Source organism: Lissotriton helveticus, chromosome 1_1 (genome assembly GCF_964261635.1).
Source record: "Lissotriton helveticus chromosome 1_1, aLisHel1.1, whole genome shotgun sequence".
Classification (NCBI taxonomy): domain Eukaryota; kingdom Metazoa; phylum Chordata; class Amphibia; order Caudata; family Salamandridae; genus Lissotriton; species Lissotriton helveticus.
In genome coordinates, this window is record NC_136057.1 from 1,683,696,114 (window position 1) to 1,683,713,808 (window position 17,695).

Genomic DNA, 17,695 nt, shown 5'->3' on the forward strand with positions numbered 1-17,695 from the left:
CCCTTGTGACTAAGGAGTAGTCACCCTGCACCCGCAGGCACCAACCAAGCATCACGGTCTGCTGTAAGTCTCTCCTCCGGATCAAGACTGCCCAGCTCGACGAGAACCGGCTTCCCTGGCACCTCTGACCTCTACCTGCATCATCAGCCCTGCTGAGATTTGTGGGTGTGACGAGACCTCGAGGGACCGGCCATCTTCAAGACTGCACGACGCTTGCCCAGCACGACCACCGAGTGACCCTCACGTGAGTGCTTTGGGGTCCGAGAAGCCCCAACCCTGAGCAGCTCCAGCACCGAAGTCCAGCCTTCCAGCATCCACGAGATCTGCGTGGGGCCCTTCTGCTCTTTGCTGCTCACCGCGTTGTCCAGGACACTTGCCCGTTGGCTAGTGTCCCTTCTGACGACGAACCACGATGACAACACCGCTGGTCTGGTTGCTCCAGACTGGCCCTTGCTCCCCTCCAACAGAGGAGCACCCCGGACCCTCCTGGTCCACTCCAGACGCCATTTTGAGTCCACCGCGTGGGCTTGCATTTGCCAAGACTTGTTGCCCCAATCCTGGGTCCAGCGACGTCGACAGTAGATACCACCGTGGGACAGCTCGCACCTCCATCCTGGTCGCCGACAACGCCTCCTGGTCCGAGAGACTGCAGAGCCCAGCGTCGCCCACTCACCTGGTCGAGGTGACTTCGTCCGGTGCCACTCTGGTGCCCACCTAATCACTGGCTAGTGATTCAGAACTTGGTCCCCTCTGCTTACAGGTCTCGTTCTTCATCGATCCAGGCTTGGATCACCACAAACTTCTTCACTGGTCGCCTGCCAGCAACTTCTTCTTTCAGGCTCCATAGACTGCAACGAGGATTCCCGACGTCTTTTCAGACCTATGTAGCCGCAGCCCCTGGGCTAGGTAACCTAAGCACTTCGGTGCTCCAGCATAGCTTAACTATCTAAGTGTCAGGATCCTTTGTCGTTTCAGCTCTACCTAGTCGGGTTCGCCCGAGAACACTAACTTTGCTTTTACTAGCCTCCATAGACTTTTTCCCGCCTTACGCGTGAGAGTTCCCACTCTGCACACGACGTCCCTAGGCCTCCTGCTCGTAATCTAAACGTTCAGTAGTCCAGTCCTAGCGATCCTAAAGCCTATGAGAATAGTTACTTACCTGCTAGTAATTCGCATTCCACTTTTGTAGTATATGGTTTTTCGTGCCCCTCGGGCATTTGTGTAAATTGTGCGACTTTAAGTATTTCTTTAAGAGTTTTGTTGTGTGCTTAGCTCCCTGTCTCATAAAGAGCCAGGGTAGTCTTGTTATAAATAAATATACTTTATTTTTCATAACAACTTGTGTGGTGTCCTTTCACTTGGTGTTCAAGGGGTAAATGCGATGGTAAAACAGCTGGCTTAACACGCCCTCTAGAGTTTAGCCTAAAGACTGCACGTGTCCATGCTACTAGGATAGCTGGTCTATCAGGTTGACTTACAACCAAACATCAATAAGGGTTGTTTGGACTGATACAAAGTGTTCACTAGAATAGTGAACATTATATATCAGGCCAACTTCTCACAGTCACTTTACAACAAGTGCTTCCACTACTACAGCAAGGTGACTTTCTCTCCACGCTAGATCTAAAGGACGCCTACTTTCACATACATCCTGCTCACAGGAAATATCTCAGGTTTGTGGTAGATGGTCAATGCTACCAGTTCAAAGTTCTCCCATTCGGAGTCACTACAGCACCCAGAGTGTTCACCAAGTGCCTCGCAGTGGTTGCAGCCCATCTGAGAAGACAACAAATTAATGTCTTCCCTTATCTGGACGATTGGCTCATAAAGGCAAACTCCCACAACAGCTGTGTTCAACACACACTCCGAACAATACAGTTGCTTCACAATAAATCTAGGCAAATCCCATCTCCAACCGTCCACAATACAACAATATCTAGGAGCTACAGTGGATACTTCCACAGCCCTAGCATATCCCAATTGAGTCAGGATAAGTGCTATACTAATGCTAGTTCAAAGATTTCAGCCACAACACTCATTACCAGCAAGAGTGTTCATGCAGCAAATAGGAATGATGGCCTCTTGCATTTTTCTCGTTCCTCATGCAAGACTGCAAATGTTTCCATTACAAGAGTGTCTAGCACGTCAGTGCAACCAAGCTCAAGGTCAGCTAACAGATATGGTGTTGGTGGACGACCACACCCATCGCTCTCTGCAGTGGTGGACCACAAAAATACTTTCCAAAGGGCGGTTGTTCCTCGAGCCAGTCCCACAGATAGTGCTAACAAAAGCTGCATCGCTCACTGGCTGGGGAGCACATCTTTAAACCCATACCGTTCAAGGTTTATGGACCTCCCAACAAAAACAATTTCACATCAACTACCTGGAATTGTTAGCAATCTCTCTAGTGTTGGAGTCTTTTCAACCACAACTGCTAGGGAAAGCTGTCCTAATCCGTACAGACATGACAGCAATGTATTACATACAAAAGCAAGGGGGGGACACTCTCTCTACAGTTATCCCACCTAGCACAGAGCATCTGGAGATGGGACATTCCGCGGAAGATATACCTCCTGGAACACCTACCAGGAGTACACAATCAGGATCTGCTCAGCTGTCAAACACAACAGATCCACAAATGGGTACTTCATCCTCAATTTCTTCTTCCATTCTTTCACATGTTGGTCCATCCAGAGATAGATCTGTTTGCCACACACCAAAACGCCCAAGCTTCGCATCCAGGTATCCACACCCATTGTCCAAAGGCAATACGATATGGAGGAATTGGTCAGGCAGATTTGCTTACGCTTTTCCGCCTCTCCCACTCATTCCATTACTAGTGAGGAAACTCCAACAACATTCCCTCACAAATGATCCTAGTTGCTCCAACATGGGCAAGACAACCGTTGTTCACAACTCTGTTGGAACTATCAGTAGTACCACATCAAAAGCTTCACCTCTCACCCAAGCTTCTCACTCCAAACCATGGAGAGAAAAGACATCCAGATCCCAATTAGCTCAATCTTGCGATCTGGCTCCTGCAATCTTAGAGTTCGGCTACCTTTATCTCCTGCCAGACTGTATGAACATTATCAAAGAAGCTAGACGCCCTACCACAAGGGCATGCTATGTGGCAAAATGGAAGACGTTCAGCATTTATTGCCCACACAATAAAATCAACCCACTAGATGCTTCCATTCAAAACATCATCTGTTACCTCTTGCATCTACAACAATGTAACCTAGCGTATACATCTATAAGGTTACATCTAGTTGCCACAGCAGCCTACCTACAAAACAAACAACATTTGTCTTTGTTTAGAATTCCCGCTATCAAAGCTTTTATGGAAGGACTTAAAAGAATAATACCACCAAGAGCTCCACCCTTTCCAGTGTGGAATCTCAATGTAGTCCTTAGAAGACAAATGGGTCTTCCTTTTGAACCTCTACACAAATGTAAACTACAGTTCCTTACTTGAAAGTAGCATTTTTAGTCGCTATCACATCTCTCAGAAGAGTGAGTGAACTCCAGGCATTAACCATACAAGAACCATTTTTACAAATCCATCATAACAAAGTGGTTCTTAGAACAAACCCAAAATGTTCACCCAAAGTGGTATCTGCCTTCCATCTAAACTAGTCTGTTGAACTACCAGTATTCTTTCCTCAACCAGACTCCGTGGAAGAAAGAGCTCTACACACCTTAGATGTTAAAAGAGCAATACTTTACTACATTGAAAGAACAAAATCCTTTAGTAAAACCAAACTACTTTTCGTGGCTTTCTCCCCACCTCATAAGGGCAATCGAATATCCAAAACAGGAATTGCAAGGTGGATTGTAAAATGCATACAAATATGCTACCTTAAAGCGAAATGAACGTTAACCATCCCCCCCTAGAGCTCATTCTACCCGTAAACTAGGGGCCTCTATGGCATTCTTAGGTAACATTCCCCTAGATGACATATGTAACGCAGCGACTTGGGCCACACCACTACCCTCCACAAAACACTATTGTGGAGATGTGCAGGCAAAGCAAGAAGCTAGTGTGGGCCTGACTGTATTAAAAACACTATTTCAAACTACTGCAACAGATGTAGGTAGCCACCGCTAAGGAGGATACTGCTGTATAGTCTATGCATAGTGTACAATCCGCAGCTCATATGCCTTGAACGGAAAATGCTACTTACCAGTATGCATCTGTTATTGTCATGTAGAGCTGCGGAGTTGTACACGCCCACCCATCTCCCCGATACCTCTATCTGTTCCAGTATTATCTTATTTAGATACATTACTCATGGACATCTTTCTACTTCTTACTACTCCATCTAACCCTAAGTTCCAAAAACAATCTAACGATGGAGCCGAAGCCCATGCGCATTGTCCACCGAAGGAGGAGTCACCAGTCTCATGACTGCAACACTTCTTCGAAGACAAAAACATGCCGACATCCGAGCCCACCAGATGGCGATCTATGCATAGTGTACAACTCTGCATCTCTACATGCCAAGAACAGATGCATACTGGTAGCATTTTCCTTTCCTGACATTCAACGATTACATGTTTTACCTTAGCTTCTCCAATGTATGGTCTTGGTGGTCTCTACCTGTTCCAAAGCAGCCCACAGCCTTTACTGTCCTCTGAAAGTGTAAGCGTGTTAACATTTAGTGTTTTAGCTGTTTATCACTTGTACTGCATTTCCACACTCAAAAACAGTGTGTTGCATAAGGTGGTTGGCAAAGGAAGGGCTAATTGTGGGGCCTAGTTCCATGTGTGGAGCCCATTTCTCAATTTCTGAATGCTGCCACCCACAGATTTTGTCTGTTTACATTTGTGTAGGAAGTGCTGCCACTAACTGGCTGGTTAGAGGCATCTTGTGTACCACATAAGAGGAGTGTACAAGCAACGTAATTGAATGTTTGCTACCACAATGCTTTCACTAGTGGGTTTATGAACAATGGGAAAGTGGTTAAAAGGCAGCCTGGTAATCCCTGTGGGTTTCTTTGGTTTGCTCTAATTTTTGTATCGCAAATATGTTGATATATATTCTCTGAAATTCGATTGGAAATGTTTTTGGTAAAAGATAGAATTGGAAAACATAATGTTTTAAAGTTTATAAAACAATAAGCACTGATAGGAGGATGGAGAAGAGGTGTAAATTGCTAATTGTCTTCCTCAATAGGGGACGGGGGGATGTGATATTGGTGGTTTATCCTTTTATGTATGCAATAAATATCTTGGAAAATCACACTCGGCGATCTTTCTAAATCGAAACAATCTACCAAGTCATAGCTATTTGTGGTGGATAAGTGGTTATGGGTTGGTACTGAGTGGATGCAATTAAGTGCGGTTGTTCCTTCAAGAGATCAGTGCAGGCAGCTGGGTCTTTATATAGTATACCAAAAAGAGGTATACTGTGTAAAGAGTTCTGGTATTACCTTATGAGTTGACGGGGGCTTTTGCATGGAAACCCCAAGGTGCTCTTTTAGGGGGTAATGTGATTGAGCAGCCTTAGTCTTATCAGAAAAGAGTGTTGGGTATTTGCAAATACGCATACAGTCCAGGAATAGTACTGTGTGCCATGTCGTGTTTCAACTTTTGTCTGCACCAAGACACGCAGCCTGCAGTGGCAGTCTGTAGGTGTTTGGTGAGGGGTCCCATAGGGCGGCACAATACATGCTGCAGCCCTTAGGGACCCTCTTTGGTACCCATGCCTAAGGTACCTGGGGTACCATTTACTAGGGTTTTACAGGGGTGCCAAAGGTCTTGCCAATTGGGGTAACAATTGTGCAGTTTTAGGAAAGCGATCTGGGACTGGGGACCTGGTTAGCAGGATCGCAGTGCACTTCTAGTCCAAATTGCATCAAATATCAGGCAAAATGGGGGAATTACCACCTAGTGGAGAAGTGTGGCTCAATGGTTAGAGCGGCAGACCTTGATGCAGAACGCTGGCCAGGGACCAGGGTTCGATTCCCGCCTCGGCGGGGTCGGGCTTAAATTCCTCTGACCGGATATTCTCGCCTCAGTGCCGAATCTAAGCATGGGCCCCACGCTGCAACTCTGGGCAATAGCTTGCTTAGTCTCCACAACGGCCCCCGATGCACAAGGGATGCCTGGTTTCACCATGGGATGCCCAGGAGTGGACACCTCACAAGGAAAAGCCAGGAGGGGTTCCCTTGTGGTAGGAGTACAAGCGCCGGGATGCCTCCGGGTTACTGTTCGCGCTATACAAATACAACACATTTACATTTACATTAGTAAAGGGCCCCTTTTCTACAATCTGTGTTACCATTAGTTGTTTTAAAGACTTATTGCTTCCTTTTAAGTTTCCCTTTTAGATGTATTTCTAACCATTTTAATTTTGAAGAATGACATTTTTATTGAATTAATTTCATTGAACTTTATTCACATTTATCAATTTAATTTACTTTTTGTTCAGACTTTCCCGATGAGAAATCACTAACAGGGTGACAATTCTTAGAACTATATTAATCACCAATAGAAATGCTAAATATCCTGAAAAGTTTGTTTCAGGGTGACTTTTTTTTTTTTTTTTTTTAAATCTTTATTGACATGAAGGCATATCAAGCAGTTATATTGTTACATTCAATCATAACTTCCCTTTTGTCAAGGTAACAATCCTGCATCATGTATCATGTAACATAAAATTTCAAGCAGTGCTTTTATTCACCCCCCCTACGGTGAGTGCGATCACTCGTGGTTGCTTAAATCAACTTCTTTGGATGTCGCCAATTATTGTCTTGGTTACACTGCTTAACATGACCCCCCATCTTAATGGATCTATTAAAACAACCCCTCCCCCCTCAAACTTAAGCCATCATATCTCTTGCGATACCACCTATTACTGTCCAAAAGTAAGTCCGCAGCCCCTCCCATCACCACTCAGTCTTCACGTTCTAGGCCACCATTACATTCGGCCCTCATAGGCGATCATCTCTTTGTCCTTTCATTACTCATCCTCCCCTCCGGAGTCCATATCATCTCCCTCTGGCAGAGGATCACATATCTCCCCTCTATAGACATTCCATGCTGCCCAAACCTTGTTCCATTTCCGGGGGGAAGCTCTAAGGACATAAACCGCCCTCTCCGTTACCATTAGCGCATCCATATCTTTAGCCCATCTGTTCACCGTGGGTAGTTCCGGAGCCCCCCACTTCTGCGCGATGTCTCGCTTAGCCACTGTCATGGCCAGTGTAGCCCATATTAGTCCATATCTGTCCAAGTCATTGGGATCCCAGATATTTAGGAGGCATTTGCGCGGTTCAGGCAAAACAGTGATTTTAATTGTTTGGGAGATAGTACGCATTACTTGTTTCCAGAATTCTTGTATACGTGTGCAATCCCATAGTGTGTGGAACAGTGTTCCCTCCTCCCCGCAGCCCCGTAGGCAAAAGGGGTGTGGTGCTCTATGTATTTTATGAAGCAATGTTCTGGTATAATAAATGCGGTGTAAGATTTTTAGCTGCACCAGTCGGAATTTTGTCGAAATTCCCACCTCTCTTGGGGAGGCCAATGCCTCGTTCCATTCTGATTCATCCATTTCACCTACTTCCCTTTCCCATTTTTCTTTCAGTTTCAGCGTGGGGTCCTCCAGGTTGTTAGTTAGCTTTTTATAGGTAAGAGAGGTCGCTTTGTGTTGCATAAAATCTGTTAGTAATCTATCTTCTAGTGGCGAGGATTCCGGTAAGTCCGTGCCCGCTGGAATCGCCCTTAGCAGTGCATGTCTGATTTGAACATATCTATATGTCTCCGTGGATCTAAGGCTATATTGTTGTTGTAGCTGTGGAAACGTTATTACTGTGTCTTTGTCCCACATGTCCCCTACTGTGGAAATGCCTATAAGATCCCATTGCGCAAATCCTTTGCATATTCTCAGGGACCCCAGTGCCTTTGTATCCCACAATGGTGTCATTTTAGTGATTCTCCCTTTCCAGCCCAGTCGTGCCTGTGCTATGTGCCACAGTGTCGCTGTGTGACGTGTCGGGCCAGTCAGGCGATCAAGCTGCGGCTTATTATATAGCACCGAGAGCATACAATCGGTCCCCAGTTGTGACCAGTCTGCTCAATATGCTGGGTCGTCTCTTGGGGCGTGGAGCCATTGGTTGATTATTTTAAGTTGAGCTGCCCAGTAATATAGCTGTATGTTGGGTAGTGCAATCCCCCCCTCATACCAACTTTTTACCAGTTTGTCGTAGGCTATACGTGCCGGGCCAGCGTTCCAGAGCAGGTTGGAGACTAACTTCGCAATTTGCTTAAAGTATCGCGGTGGGACAAGATACGGGGTGTTTTCTAATACATAGAAAAACCTGGGCAATGCCATTATTTTATATAAGGCTGCCCTTCCTAGGAGGGTCAGGGGCAGAGCGGCCCAGTGTTTAACGTCTGCACGCAGGCGTTCCATAGGGGGTTTCAAGTTGTTAATAAAGAAGGCTGGCGCATCTGGCATGACGACAATGCCTAGGTATTTAAAGGAGGACAACGATGTCGCCAAAGGGCATTCTACCTGCAGGTTCGGTGCTGGACCCTTCAGTGTGTATATCACTGATTTTGACCAGTTCAAGGTATAGCCCGAGGATTTCCCGTGTGTGTTGCAAAGATCCAGCAGGGCCGGGATCCCGACATCAGGGTCGACCATATAGACGAGCATGTCGTCTGCATATAGTGACACCTTGTCTTCCCATCCTTCCTCCCATTTAATGCCTCTGAACAGGGGTGTCGTCCGAAGCAGGATAGCCAAGGGTTCGAGTACTAACGCAAATAGTAAGGGTGACAAGGGGCATCCCTGTCTGGTCCCTCTGCCCAGTGGGAATGTTAGCGAGATGTGGCCATTGGCTATCACCTGCACCACCGGTTTCGTGTATAGGAGTCGTATCCAGGCTATGTATTTCGGCCCAAAGCCCATACGTCCGAGAACTTCAAAGAGATATTCCCATTCTACTAGGTCAAAAGCCATTTTGGCGTCGAGAGAGATAATTACTGCTTTCTCCGAGAGGAGGTGCGCACGAGCCATTACCCCATGGACCCTCCGTAGGTTCAACGCTGTACTTCTATTAGGCATAAAGCCTGACTGGTCAGGGTGGATCAGGGCCTGCAGGTGTGGCAGCAAACGGTTAGCCAGAAGCTTGGCCAAGACCTTGGCCTCTACATGAAGCAGGGAGATTGGGCGATAAGAAGCACATTCAGTCGGCGGTTTTCCCGGCTTTGGTATAGCTATGATCGTGGCCGTGCGTTGGTCAAGTGGTAATTCTGCCCTGTCCATGCTCTCCTTATACATCGCTAACAGGGGTCTACTAAGCTCCGAGGCCATTGCTTTGTACCACTCCACGGGTAGTCCATTAGGGCCCAGTGCTTTGCCTGACTGCAATGCCTGGATCGACAACTGTACTTCCTCCTCTGTCGGGCCTTTCTCTAGGTCCTGCCTAACCTCATGAGGTATATTGGGGATGTCGATTGCAGTTAACGATGCCGATGCCATTTGAGCGGTGACGGTACATTCCGGGGTGTATATTTCTCGAAAGTGATTCGCCAAAGTGTGCACAATTTCTTCTGGGTGTGTCAGTATTTGGCCGTCAGTAGTATGGAGCTTCTGGATACCCCTTGCACCCCCCTTTCTCCTATCTAACCATGCCAGCATTCTTCCCGCTTTGTCCCCCACATCGTAAATTCTGTGTGCAGTGTTGGTGATGTATCCCTGAACCGTCGTTTTGAGGTGGGTCTGGTGTTGCTGCTGCCTTAGTTGCAATGTGTGCCCTGTGTATGGGGTGGGATTTGCCATATGAGCGGTGTTTGCGTCGTTGAGCGTCAGTTCCAACTCCGTGAGTTCTCGCCGGGAGTCTCGTTTGTGCCCTGTGATTAATGCTATCGCTGCGCCCCTGAGGACCGCTTTGTATGCTTCCCATAAGACTGACGGTGATGTTACCGTGCCCGTGTTTTCTGTGAAGTAATGTGTTGTCGCTAGTTTTAGTTTCTTCCGGATTTTAGGGATTTTTAAGTAATTTGGATATATTGGGTAGATTCTAGCGCACGTCTTTTCCCCGGTGGTGAGAGACAAAGTGAGTGGTGAGTGGTCAGATATACCCCTGGGCAGGATGTCTATTTTGTCCACGGCCCCCAGCCCAACCCCCAGGAATAAGAAGTAGTCTATGCGAGATAGGCTATTGTGTACTGCTGAGTAATAAGTGTATTGTGTCGTCGTGGGGTGCAGATGCCGCCACACATCCGTGATGCCCAGGGCTTCTAGAAAGTCAGGCACTGATGCGTTCCTTCTTGATCTGTCTCTGGTGGGTAAGGCATCCATCGCCGGGTCCATTATGGCATTCAGGTCCCCCCCTATGATTGTGTCCCCCTCAGGTAGGTCCAGGAGGAATTTACCTAGGGCAGGCAGAGCTATGGAGTGGAGTGTCGGGGGCATATAGACAGAGACTACATTTAGCGGTCTCCCCTCCCATTGGCCATGTATAGCTGCGAAACGACCCTGGTCGTCCGCCACACGGTGCGTGATGATAAAGGGCGACGTTTTTTTCATTAGGATCCCTGTCCCCCTGGAACCGGTGGTAAATTCCGCATGCATCGCCATCTCATAGCCGCGCCGATCAAGCGCCTTACATGTTTTCCCCGCCAGATGTGTTTCTTGGAGTAGGACTAAATCCGGGCTCTGTCGCTTAATGGCTTGCAACACCAACCCCCTCTTTATTTTATCCCCTAGGCCTCTGACGTTCCAAGTTAAGAGGCGCAGTGGGGGCACCTTCACCTTTCTAGAGTCAGTCCTTGCGGGCGTTGCATGCAGTGGTTGGGTCATTAAATCGTTGGGATAGTGTACTCTGTATTGTGACGCTTGGGTTAATGCAGACTTGATGTGTTATGATGGTACGCAGGCGTGCGGCCCCATTTCGAGAGATAGTGTGTCGTGTGGTTTGAGTGATGGCAAAAAACAGAAACGTGAACAACATAACTGTATCCCCTTCCCCCCTCCCTGCTCCCCTGCTCCACGGACAAACCCCCGCCCGTGACCCCAACTTCGCAGAGTGCTTTAGTCCTTCCCCAACTATCTTACTTGCTCGTGGGGTTGGTGAGTTCCTTACAGGCACTAACTGTGCCCACCTTACTCAGCCGCATCGGGACCCAGGTCCATCGTGTCGCACCCTGTCCTCCTCCGCTATAATTAGACATCAGACCGGGGCTGGTTGCCCCGAATCGAAGAGATCTTGTGTTGCGTTAAGCTCAGTTCCATCCGGGCCGTCCTGATGCGTCGGGTGGTCGACCTGTCTGTTCAGTTGCTTGCCGTTAAGCTGATTGGGTCGATCTCTGTGTGGACGATGTTGTTGCCCCCCCCTGGCGCCAACCATCAAGCCAGTCTCGAGCCACCGCCGGACTGTCGAAAAACCAAGTCTTTCCATCGGCAACAACCCTTAGCTTGGCAGGAAACAACATGGAATATGGTAGTTCCCTGTCTCGCAGTGCTTTTTAGGTTTCGCCTAGACGAAAGCAAAACGAAGCTTTGCTGTCTAGGGTGAGACGACTTATGTTGTTACTTCTGGGGGAATGAGGACAGCAATGTTGCACGCGCTTTCTCTTTCCGAGATTGTACCTCGTGAGCGCGCACGTCGTCACTCACGCATGCGCACAAAGAAAGCCATACACACTGCATATACACACACGCACCCCCCCTTAATCAGACACACAGCGCACACAGACAGACAGACAGACGCACGCACAAACACACTCAAACAGACACACGCTCATACACCCCACCCCCACTCACCCCTCCTCTCACTCAACACACTCACCTGTTCTGGCGGTGCTCGGCGGCGGATCTGCATCTCGGGCGGCGGTAGCGCTTTGCGGGGCTCTCACCACATGAGAGCCCCGCCTTCCCCATGCGCCCGGCCGCTCTTCACCCGGTCCCCCATCTCGGGACCGGGACTCAATGCGGAGCCTTCGTGGCTCCTCGGGCAGCTCTCTGTCTCTCGCCGCGATGGGGCTGTGATTGGCCGGCTTCCCAACCGCTTCCGGGTCGTCGCAGGCAGCGCGGCGGCCCGGCGGGGACTTGTTTTCTCAGTGTTTGAGCAGTGGATATAGCTTATCTGCGTGTAGGAGGAGAATGCTTCAATAGAGTTTATGTGGTTTTTCGTTTGTTTGGTTTGGAGACTTACGGAGGCAGCCACGGTGGTCACTGCAGAGAGTGTCGTTCTTCCTCTTTTTGTTTTTGGAGCTCAAAGGCACGTTGATTTTTCCTTATAATAACCAGACGTTATGCATGCCCGTGAACAAATTATAGATTTACAAGATGTTAATGGCCTCATGATTACTTTTTTAGGCAGTCCATTTATTCATGGACAGTCTGTCTTGGGTATGGACCCAACAAAACACGGCTGGCTTTTTAGACCTGTGCTGGTAGCGAGCATTGCAACTTCAAACCTGAGCGCGAAAACCAATGCCACCTAAAACAAGCACTTGCAGTGCAATAGGTCTCGCATTTGCTAGAGTTTGATCTAATAGAATTGTAAATGACGATGCCTTTAATATATGCGTGCAGGTTTTATAAACGCATAAATAAAAGGCAGTATCATTTACAATGCCAATAGATCACTCTCGGAAATGCGAGACCTATTGCACTGTAAGTGCTTGTTTAACCTCTGTGAATGACTTGCGGCGTCTGGCTACTTCCGCTGTGTAGTCTGGGAAAAAGGCCAGAGTTGCGTTGTGAATCTTGACAGGGGGGGAGACTCTCGCCGCTTGCAGTATGGTGTCCCTGTCTCTGAAATTAAAGAGTCTAGCCAGTACAGGCTGTGGAGCGGCTCCTGATTTGGGTACTCCGCCCGGAACTCTGTGCGTTCTTTCCACGGAGAAGAAGTGGGACAGCCCTTTTGGTTGCAATTTGGTTTTTATGAGGTCTTCAATGTAAAGGTCCATAGCTCCCTTACCCTCCGTCTCGGGAAGCCCAAGGATGCGTACATTATTTCTTCGTGAACGCCCCTCTTGGTCGTCCAGCTTGTCTTGCAGAAGCCTGGTGATCTTCTCCATACGCTCCATGGCCGTTTGTAGTTCCGACGTGTCCTCCACCAGAGACTTCGTGACCACCTCTACCTGGGATACTCTTTCAGTCATCTTTTGAAAATCCGCTCGTAGTAGTGTGACTTCAGAGGAGATGGATCCAACTGTAGTTTTGACGTCCGAGAGGGTTCTCATGATGTCTTCTAACGTTACCTTCTTGGTCCCGTCTGTTTCTTGGGATGTCCCGGTGGAGTTTCGCCCACTGGATTGAGATTGTGCATGTTGGCTGTAGGCGAACTTGTCCAGCTTGGCCTGCGTGGATCCACTCCTATTAGACTTGCCCGCCCTGCTTAGTGGCCTGTAGGGATCGGGTTCGCCCCTCTCTGTGGCGCGGCGAAATGATGCAATGAACTGCGTCCGGGTCAGGGAACAGTGGGTCGGAGTATAGCCGTGCCACCTAGAAACCGTGGGGGACCTTCTTCTCTGCCACTTGCCGCCTCTCAGTCTGTCCCTTCGCAGTTTCACTACGTACTGGCGATAGGGTTCTCCCAGTGGTAGCCGGCACTCCGCTCCAGTATGTGCAATGTAAGCTCCCTACTTCTGCAATGCGCAATGTCCAGTCTGACTTATAGCGCCTCAAGGAGGAAATGCCCCATGAGTCCCACGTGAGGTTACCGGATCGGATCAGGCTGGATGTTGCACCCGCTAGTGGGACGCCCCGCTGTGTACTTGTCGTATTGCCGGTGGGCCACGCCTTGGACGTGTGTTATCTGATCGTTCAGGGCTTCAGCAGGGTGGCTGCCTCACAGCGTCTCGACCTCTGGCACCTCACTGTACCAGGACTGGTGTTCTTAATAGCGCAGGATAGGCGCTGCCCTCCCCTCCGATTATGCCTGTGAGTCGGCGGTGCTCCCGCCAGGCCCCCGGGGGTACCTGTCTCCACCGCCACCGGCCGGACTCCGTCGCGTGGACCAGTGCCGCTCCCCCCTTCGAAATGGCCTGTAGCTCGGCGGTGCGCTTGTCAGTCCCCTGGGGGTACTCGCCCCCACCGCCGCCGGCCGGACTCTGTTGTGTGGATCCAGACAGTCTCAGGGGGCAAGTGGTACCTTCATAGTGCGTTGCGGCCGCTCATTGTCCTCTGCCACCGTTGTGAGCTGAGCACGGTCTCTCTGGGGTCCCGCCCTGTGCCGTCTGCGGTTTCGTGTCCCGTCCGCCTCCGAGGGGTCCCTCTCCTTCCGGCTGTTAGGGCCAGATGCCGACAGGCGTAACTGGCTGCCGCACCCCCGGGCAGCGTCGCAGGAGGTTTGGTCGTCTTGCCGGTCTCTTCCGTGGGTGGGTTCGAGGTGTGAGTCGGGTGCCGGGAAGCGCGTCCACCAGTATGCCGGCCCGGGCTTACTTCCGCCGGGGCCGGAGGATCACTCTAGCCCGGTGCTCCTCTCCCGGGTGCAGGCCCAAGTGCGCCAGAGGGTGTCGGGGCAGTTTTCAGACTCCTTTGTTTCTTCAAACGCGGATCGGGTGGTACCGCTTCGGACCCGGTCCCAGCCGCTGCCGCTTCAGGTGGGCTATGCGCCGGATTAATGTGTCGGATTGAGGTTAGGCCACAGTGCCTTCAGGAGCTCTTACGCTATGCTGCCGCCATGCTTGGCTGCTAGCCACGCCCCCTTCAGGGTGACTTTTGTAAAATATTTATAAGGTACTACTAGAGAATGCAGTTGCAGTGAAGACTCTGCGACTATTAGTTCTAAATATTTGCAAACTATTTTCAGGGGCCCACTGCTGAAAATACATATCTAATTTAACACTTCTAATGGTGAACAGTTGTCGAGGCTTGGCTGTTTTGAAAAGCCCTTTCTGTCTTAAAGTGATAGAAATAAGCTTTAGATTTCCAGAATTATTAATGATGTATGGCCCCTGTGACTCAAGTTGCCCAAGGGCATACTTCATAAAGGTGGAAACCTGAAATGCTCTCTGTAAGGGATAGTAAACCTTATTTAGGATTGTATGTAGATTTATTTTGGTTGAAATTTCCCACATCACTGTGGCATAGATCTATCTTTAACTCCAGTTAAAAACAGAATGGAATGCTTCAATGCATAGGCATTTGTTTTTGTTGCGAACTTGGACCTGAACGAGGTTTGCACCTTAATTCATGAAACTAACACATTTAATTTTATCATTCACAGGAAGCTTTACTGGACAGATGGGGACAACATCAGCATCGCGAACATGGACGGCACGAATCAGAGTGTCCTGTTCACTGGCCAGAAAGGACCTGTTGGTATGTTTATAAAGAAGCCGCTAGTTCAGAGAAGGTGGCAGATAGGCAAGCCACAGCTTAGGCTGGACCACTGCATTCTGTCAATCTGGACCATATGCTCATATTTAGCGGGAGGAGAATGTTGTATCAATCCTTGCTAAATGCCTTTCTTTTGCATGTTTACAATTTTTGTTTTGGAGAGAATCCATTGTCTGTCTTTTTAACCTTCTTTTGTGTGTTTTGACTTGTGCAGACACATTGTCAGTTGGTGGGCTAGCCTGAATCCCAGCAGTGCTATGGATCTTTTCCAGATGGTCATTGAGGTGATAGGAAAAGACAGGCATGAGATGTGCATGGGTGGTCGACAGGAAACTCTTATGGAACCCTGAGGATCACAGAGATTACCCTGGCATTAGCTGTTCCTGGAAAACTGGGCAGCAAAATCTCATGGCCATGACCTCTTTAGCCTAACACGCAGGTGCCCTTGATGTGAATGCTTTCACTTCCTTTTTTTTGCATGACAGTGTCTGTGGCCTTATTAAATTCCAAGTTTGACTGCAGAAATGCCATTCGGTGTGTGTACCCTGGCCCAGCTTCAACGTGTCCAACATGCCTCAGAAGGGCTCGTTTTTGTTGGATTAGGCACTTGGGGTAAAATGCCCCACTTGAACAGGTCTTGCATTGGTTAACTGTAGTGGGAAGAATGGGTTTTGAGGCATTTACTTTGCCCCTCAAATGTTTCTATTTGGATGTTTACCTGTGTTTGACCCATAGGATCTTGTGACACTTGCCCAACTGCTCACTTTGCTTTGTTATTTCTGCTCAGGCCGGTCTCAAATAACTTGAAACGTATTTGTCTTTGTGTTCAGGCTCTAGAACTTTTTCTGTCCGTGACTGTTTTATGAGAAAAAAAAGTTGGCCTTTCTGAAAACCTCTGGGTTTTGATTTCTTGCAATGAATCACTGACATGGCCAGACACTGTTCAGTTAGTGAGTTGTGCTTTGGTAAATAAATGATCTCTCTCTTTCAGGCCTTGCCATTGACTTCATAGACCTGAAGCTCTACTGGATTAGTTCAGGCAATGGGACCATCAACCGATGCAACTTGGATGGGAGTGAGTTGGAGTGATTGACTCCATGAAGAGCTACCTGACTAAAGCAACCGCCTTGGCAATCATGGGTAAGGTGCCTTGTACCCAGTTATGTCCAGCAATGTTGTAAAGAGTTCATATTGAATCTGCACTTAAGATCAGATGTGACGTAGCACGTTTAGGGGCATTGTCACAACCTGCAGTAGTCTTGTGACCTGACATTTTTTATTGCTCGCCCTATTTCTGACCTACCTGTTCCTTTTAAAATTCTTTAGCATTTTGATTTTCACTCTCATTCCTTCAGACAGGTATGTGGAGTTTGCATCATAACAGTACTTGCAACCTGTTACATTTTGTCTTGTGGGAGGATCCTAGGAAATGGCAGTTTTTAAATGTCAGTTGGCTCACAAAGTAACTTTTTTTTCATTTGTATTGACCTTAGTCTGTGCTTTGATCGAAGTTTATTTAGGTTTAACAAATGAGCGTTTATCTTGTACACTGTACATGCTACAGCAAAACAGAGAAGGTGTCTTCAATTCATTTTTTTGGAGTAGCTCCAAGCATTTCCAATATAAAGTCCTACCCTTTTGGACTAAAATCAGCTCCTCTAACATTTGCAAAGTATATGGCTGTTATCTAAGTTCATCTAAGAAAACAAAAAATCTGTTGATCATTACCTAGACGACTGACTTATAAAAGGCATGTCATCAGAGAACACATTGAACCATTTTCAAATATGCCTCAAAACATTAACCAAGTTGGGTCTTCGAGTAAACCTCAGGAAATCTACCACTTAACCGGTGTAAGTTATCCAACACCTAGGAGCTATATTGGATACAGAGTGTGTAATAGTGTGTCCTTTGTAGGAGAGGTTAGCATTAATCCATCCTAAGTGGTACAATCTCTTGCACGCTCTTTACCCAACGGCACAACAGATTTAATCCCTACTGAGGTCAATGGCCTCTTGCCTTTTTCTGGTGGTTTCACATTCAAGACTTAACGAGTACTTTACAACTGTGCCTAGAGGAGCAGTTGAATCAGGTGTTGGACCATCAGGAAAATAACTGAATCCTTCACAATCTGCTTTCCAGTCTTTCATTGTGGAAACAACCAAAGAATGTACAGAATGAGTTATCGTTCCATTAGGATCAGGATCTTCCAATTCAAAATCTAGTCACAGATGTATCTCTCCAGAGATGTGGAGCTCCCATGGGACACTTACAAACCAAAGGAATACTGGTGTACAAAGAAAATACCTACCATATTAGCCTTCTAGAATTGAGAGCTGTTTATCTGGCTTGGAAATATTTTCTCCCATTCATAACAAATTTCCTTCT

The 17,695-nt window shown here is 47.9% G+C and overlaps 1 protein-coding gene across 1 annotated transcript in view; it reads left to right on the forward strand.

Annotated features, from left to right (window-relative positions):
* The window catches only part of LRP1 (LDL receptor related protein 1), a 1,472,234-nt gene that overhangs the window by 540,108 nt on the left and 914,431 nt on the right, over positions 1-17,695 (forward strand). Inside the window, 3 exon segments of the mRNA XM_078688974.1 lie at positions 15,195-15,289; positions 16,299-16,391; positions 16,394-16,447. Coding sequence (XP_078545100.1) covers positions 15,195-15,289; positions 16,299-16,391; positions 16,394-16,447 — 242 coding nt within the window.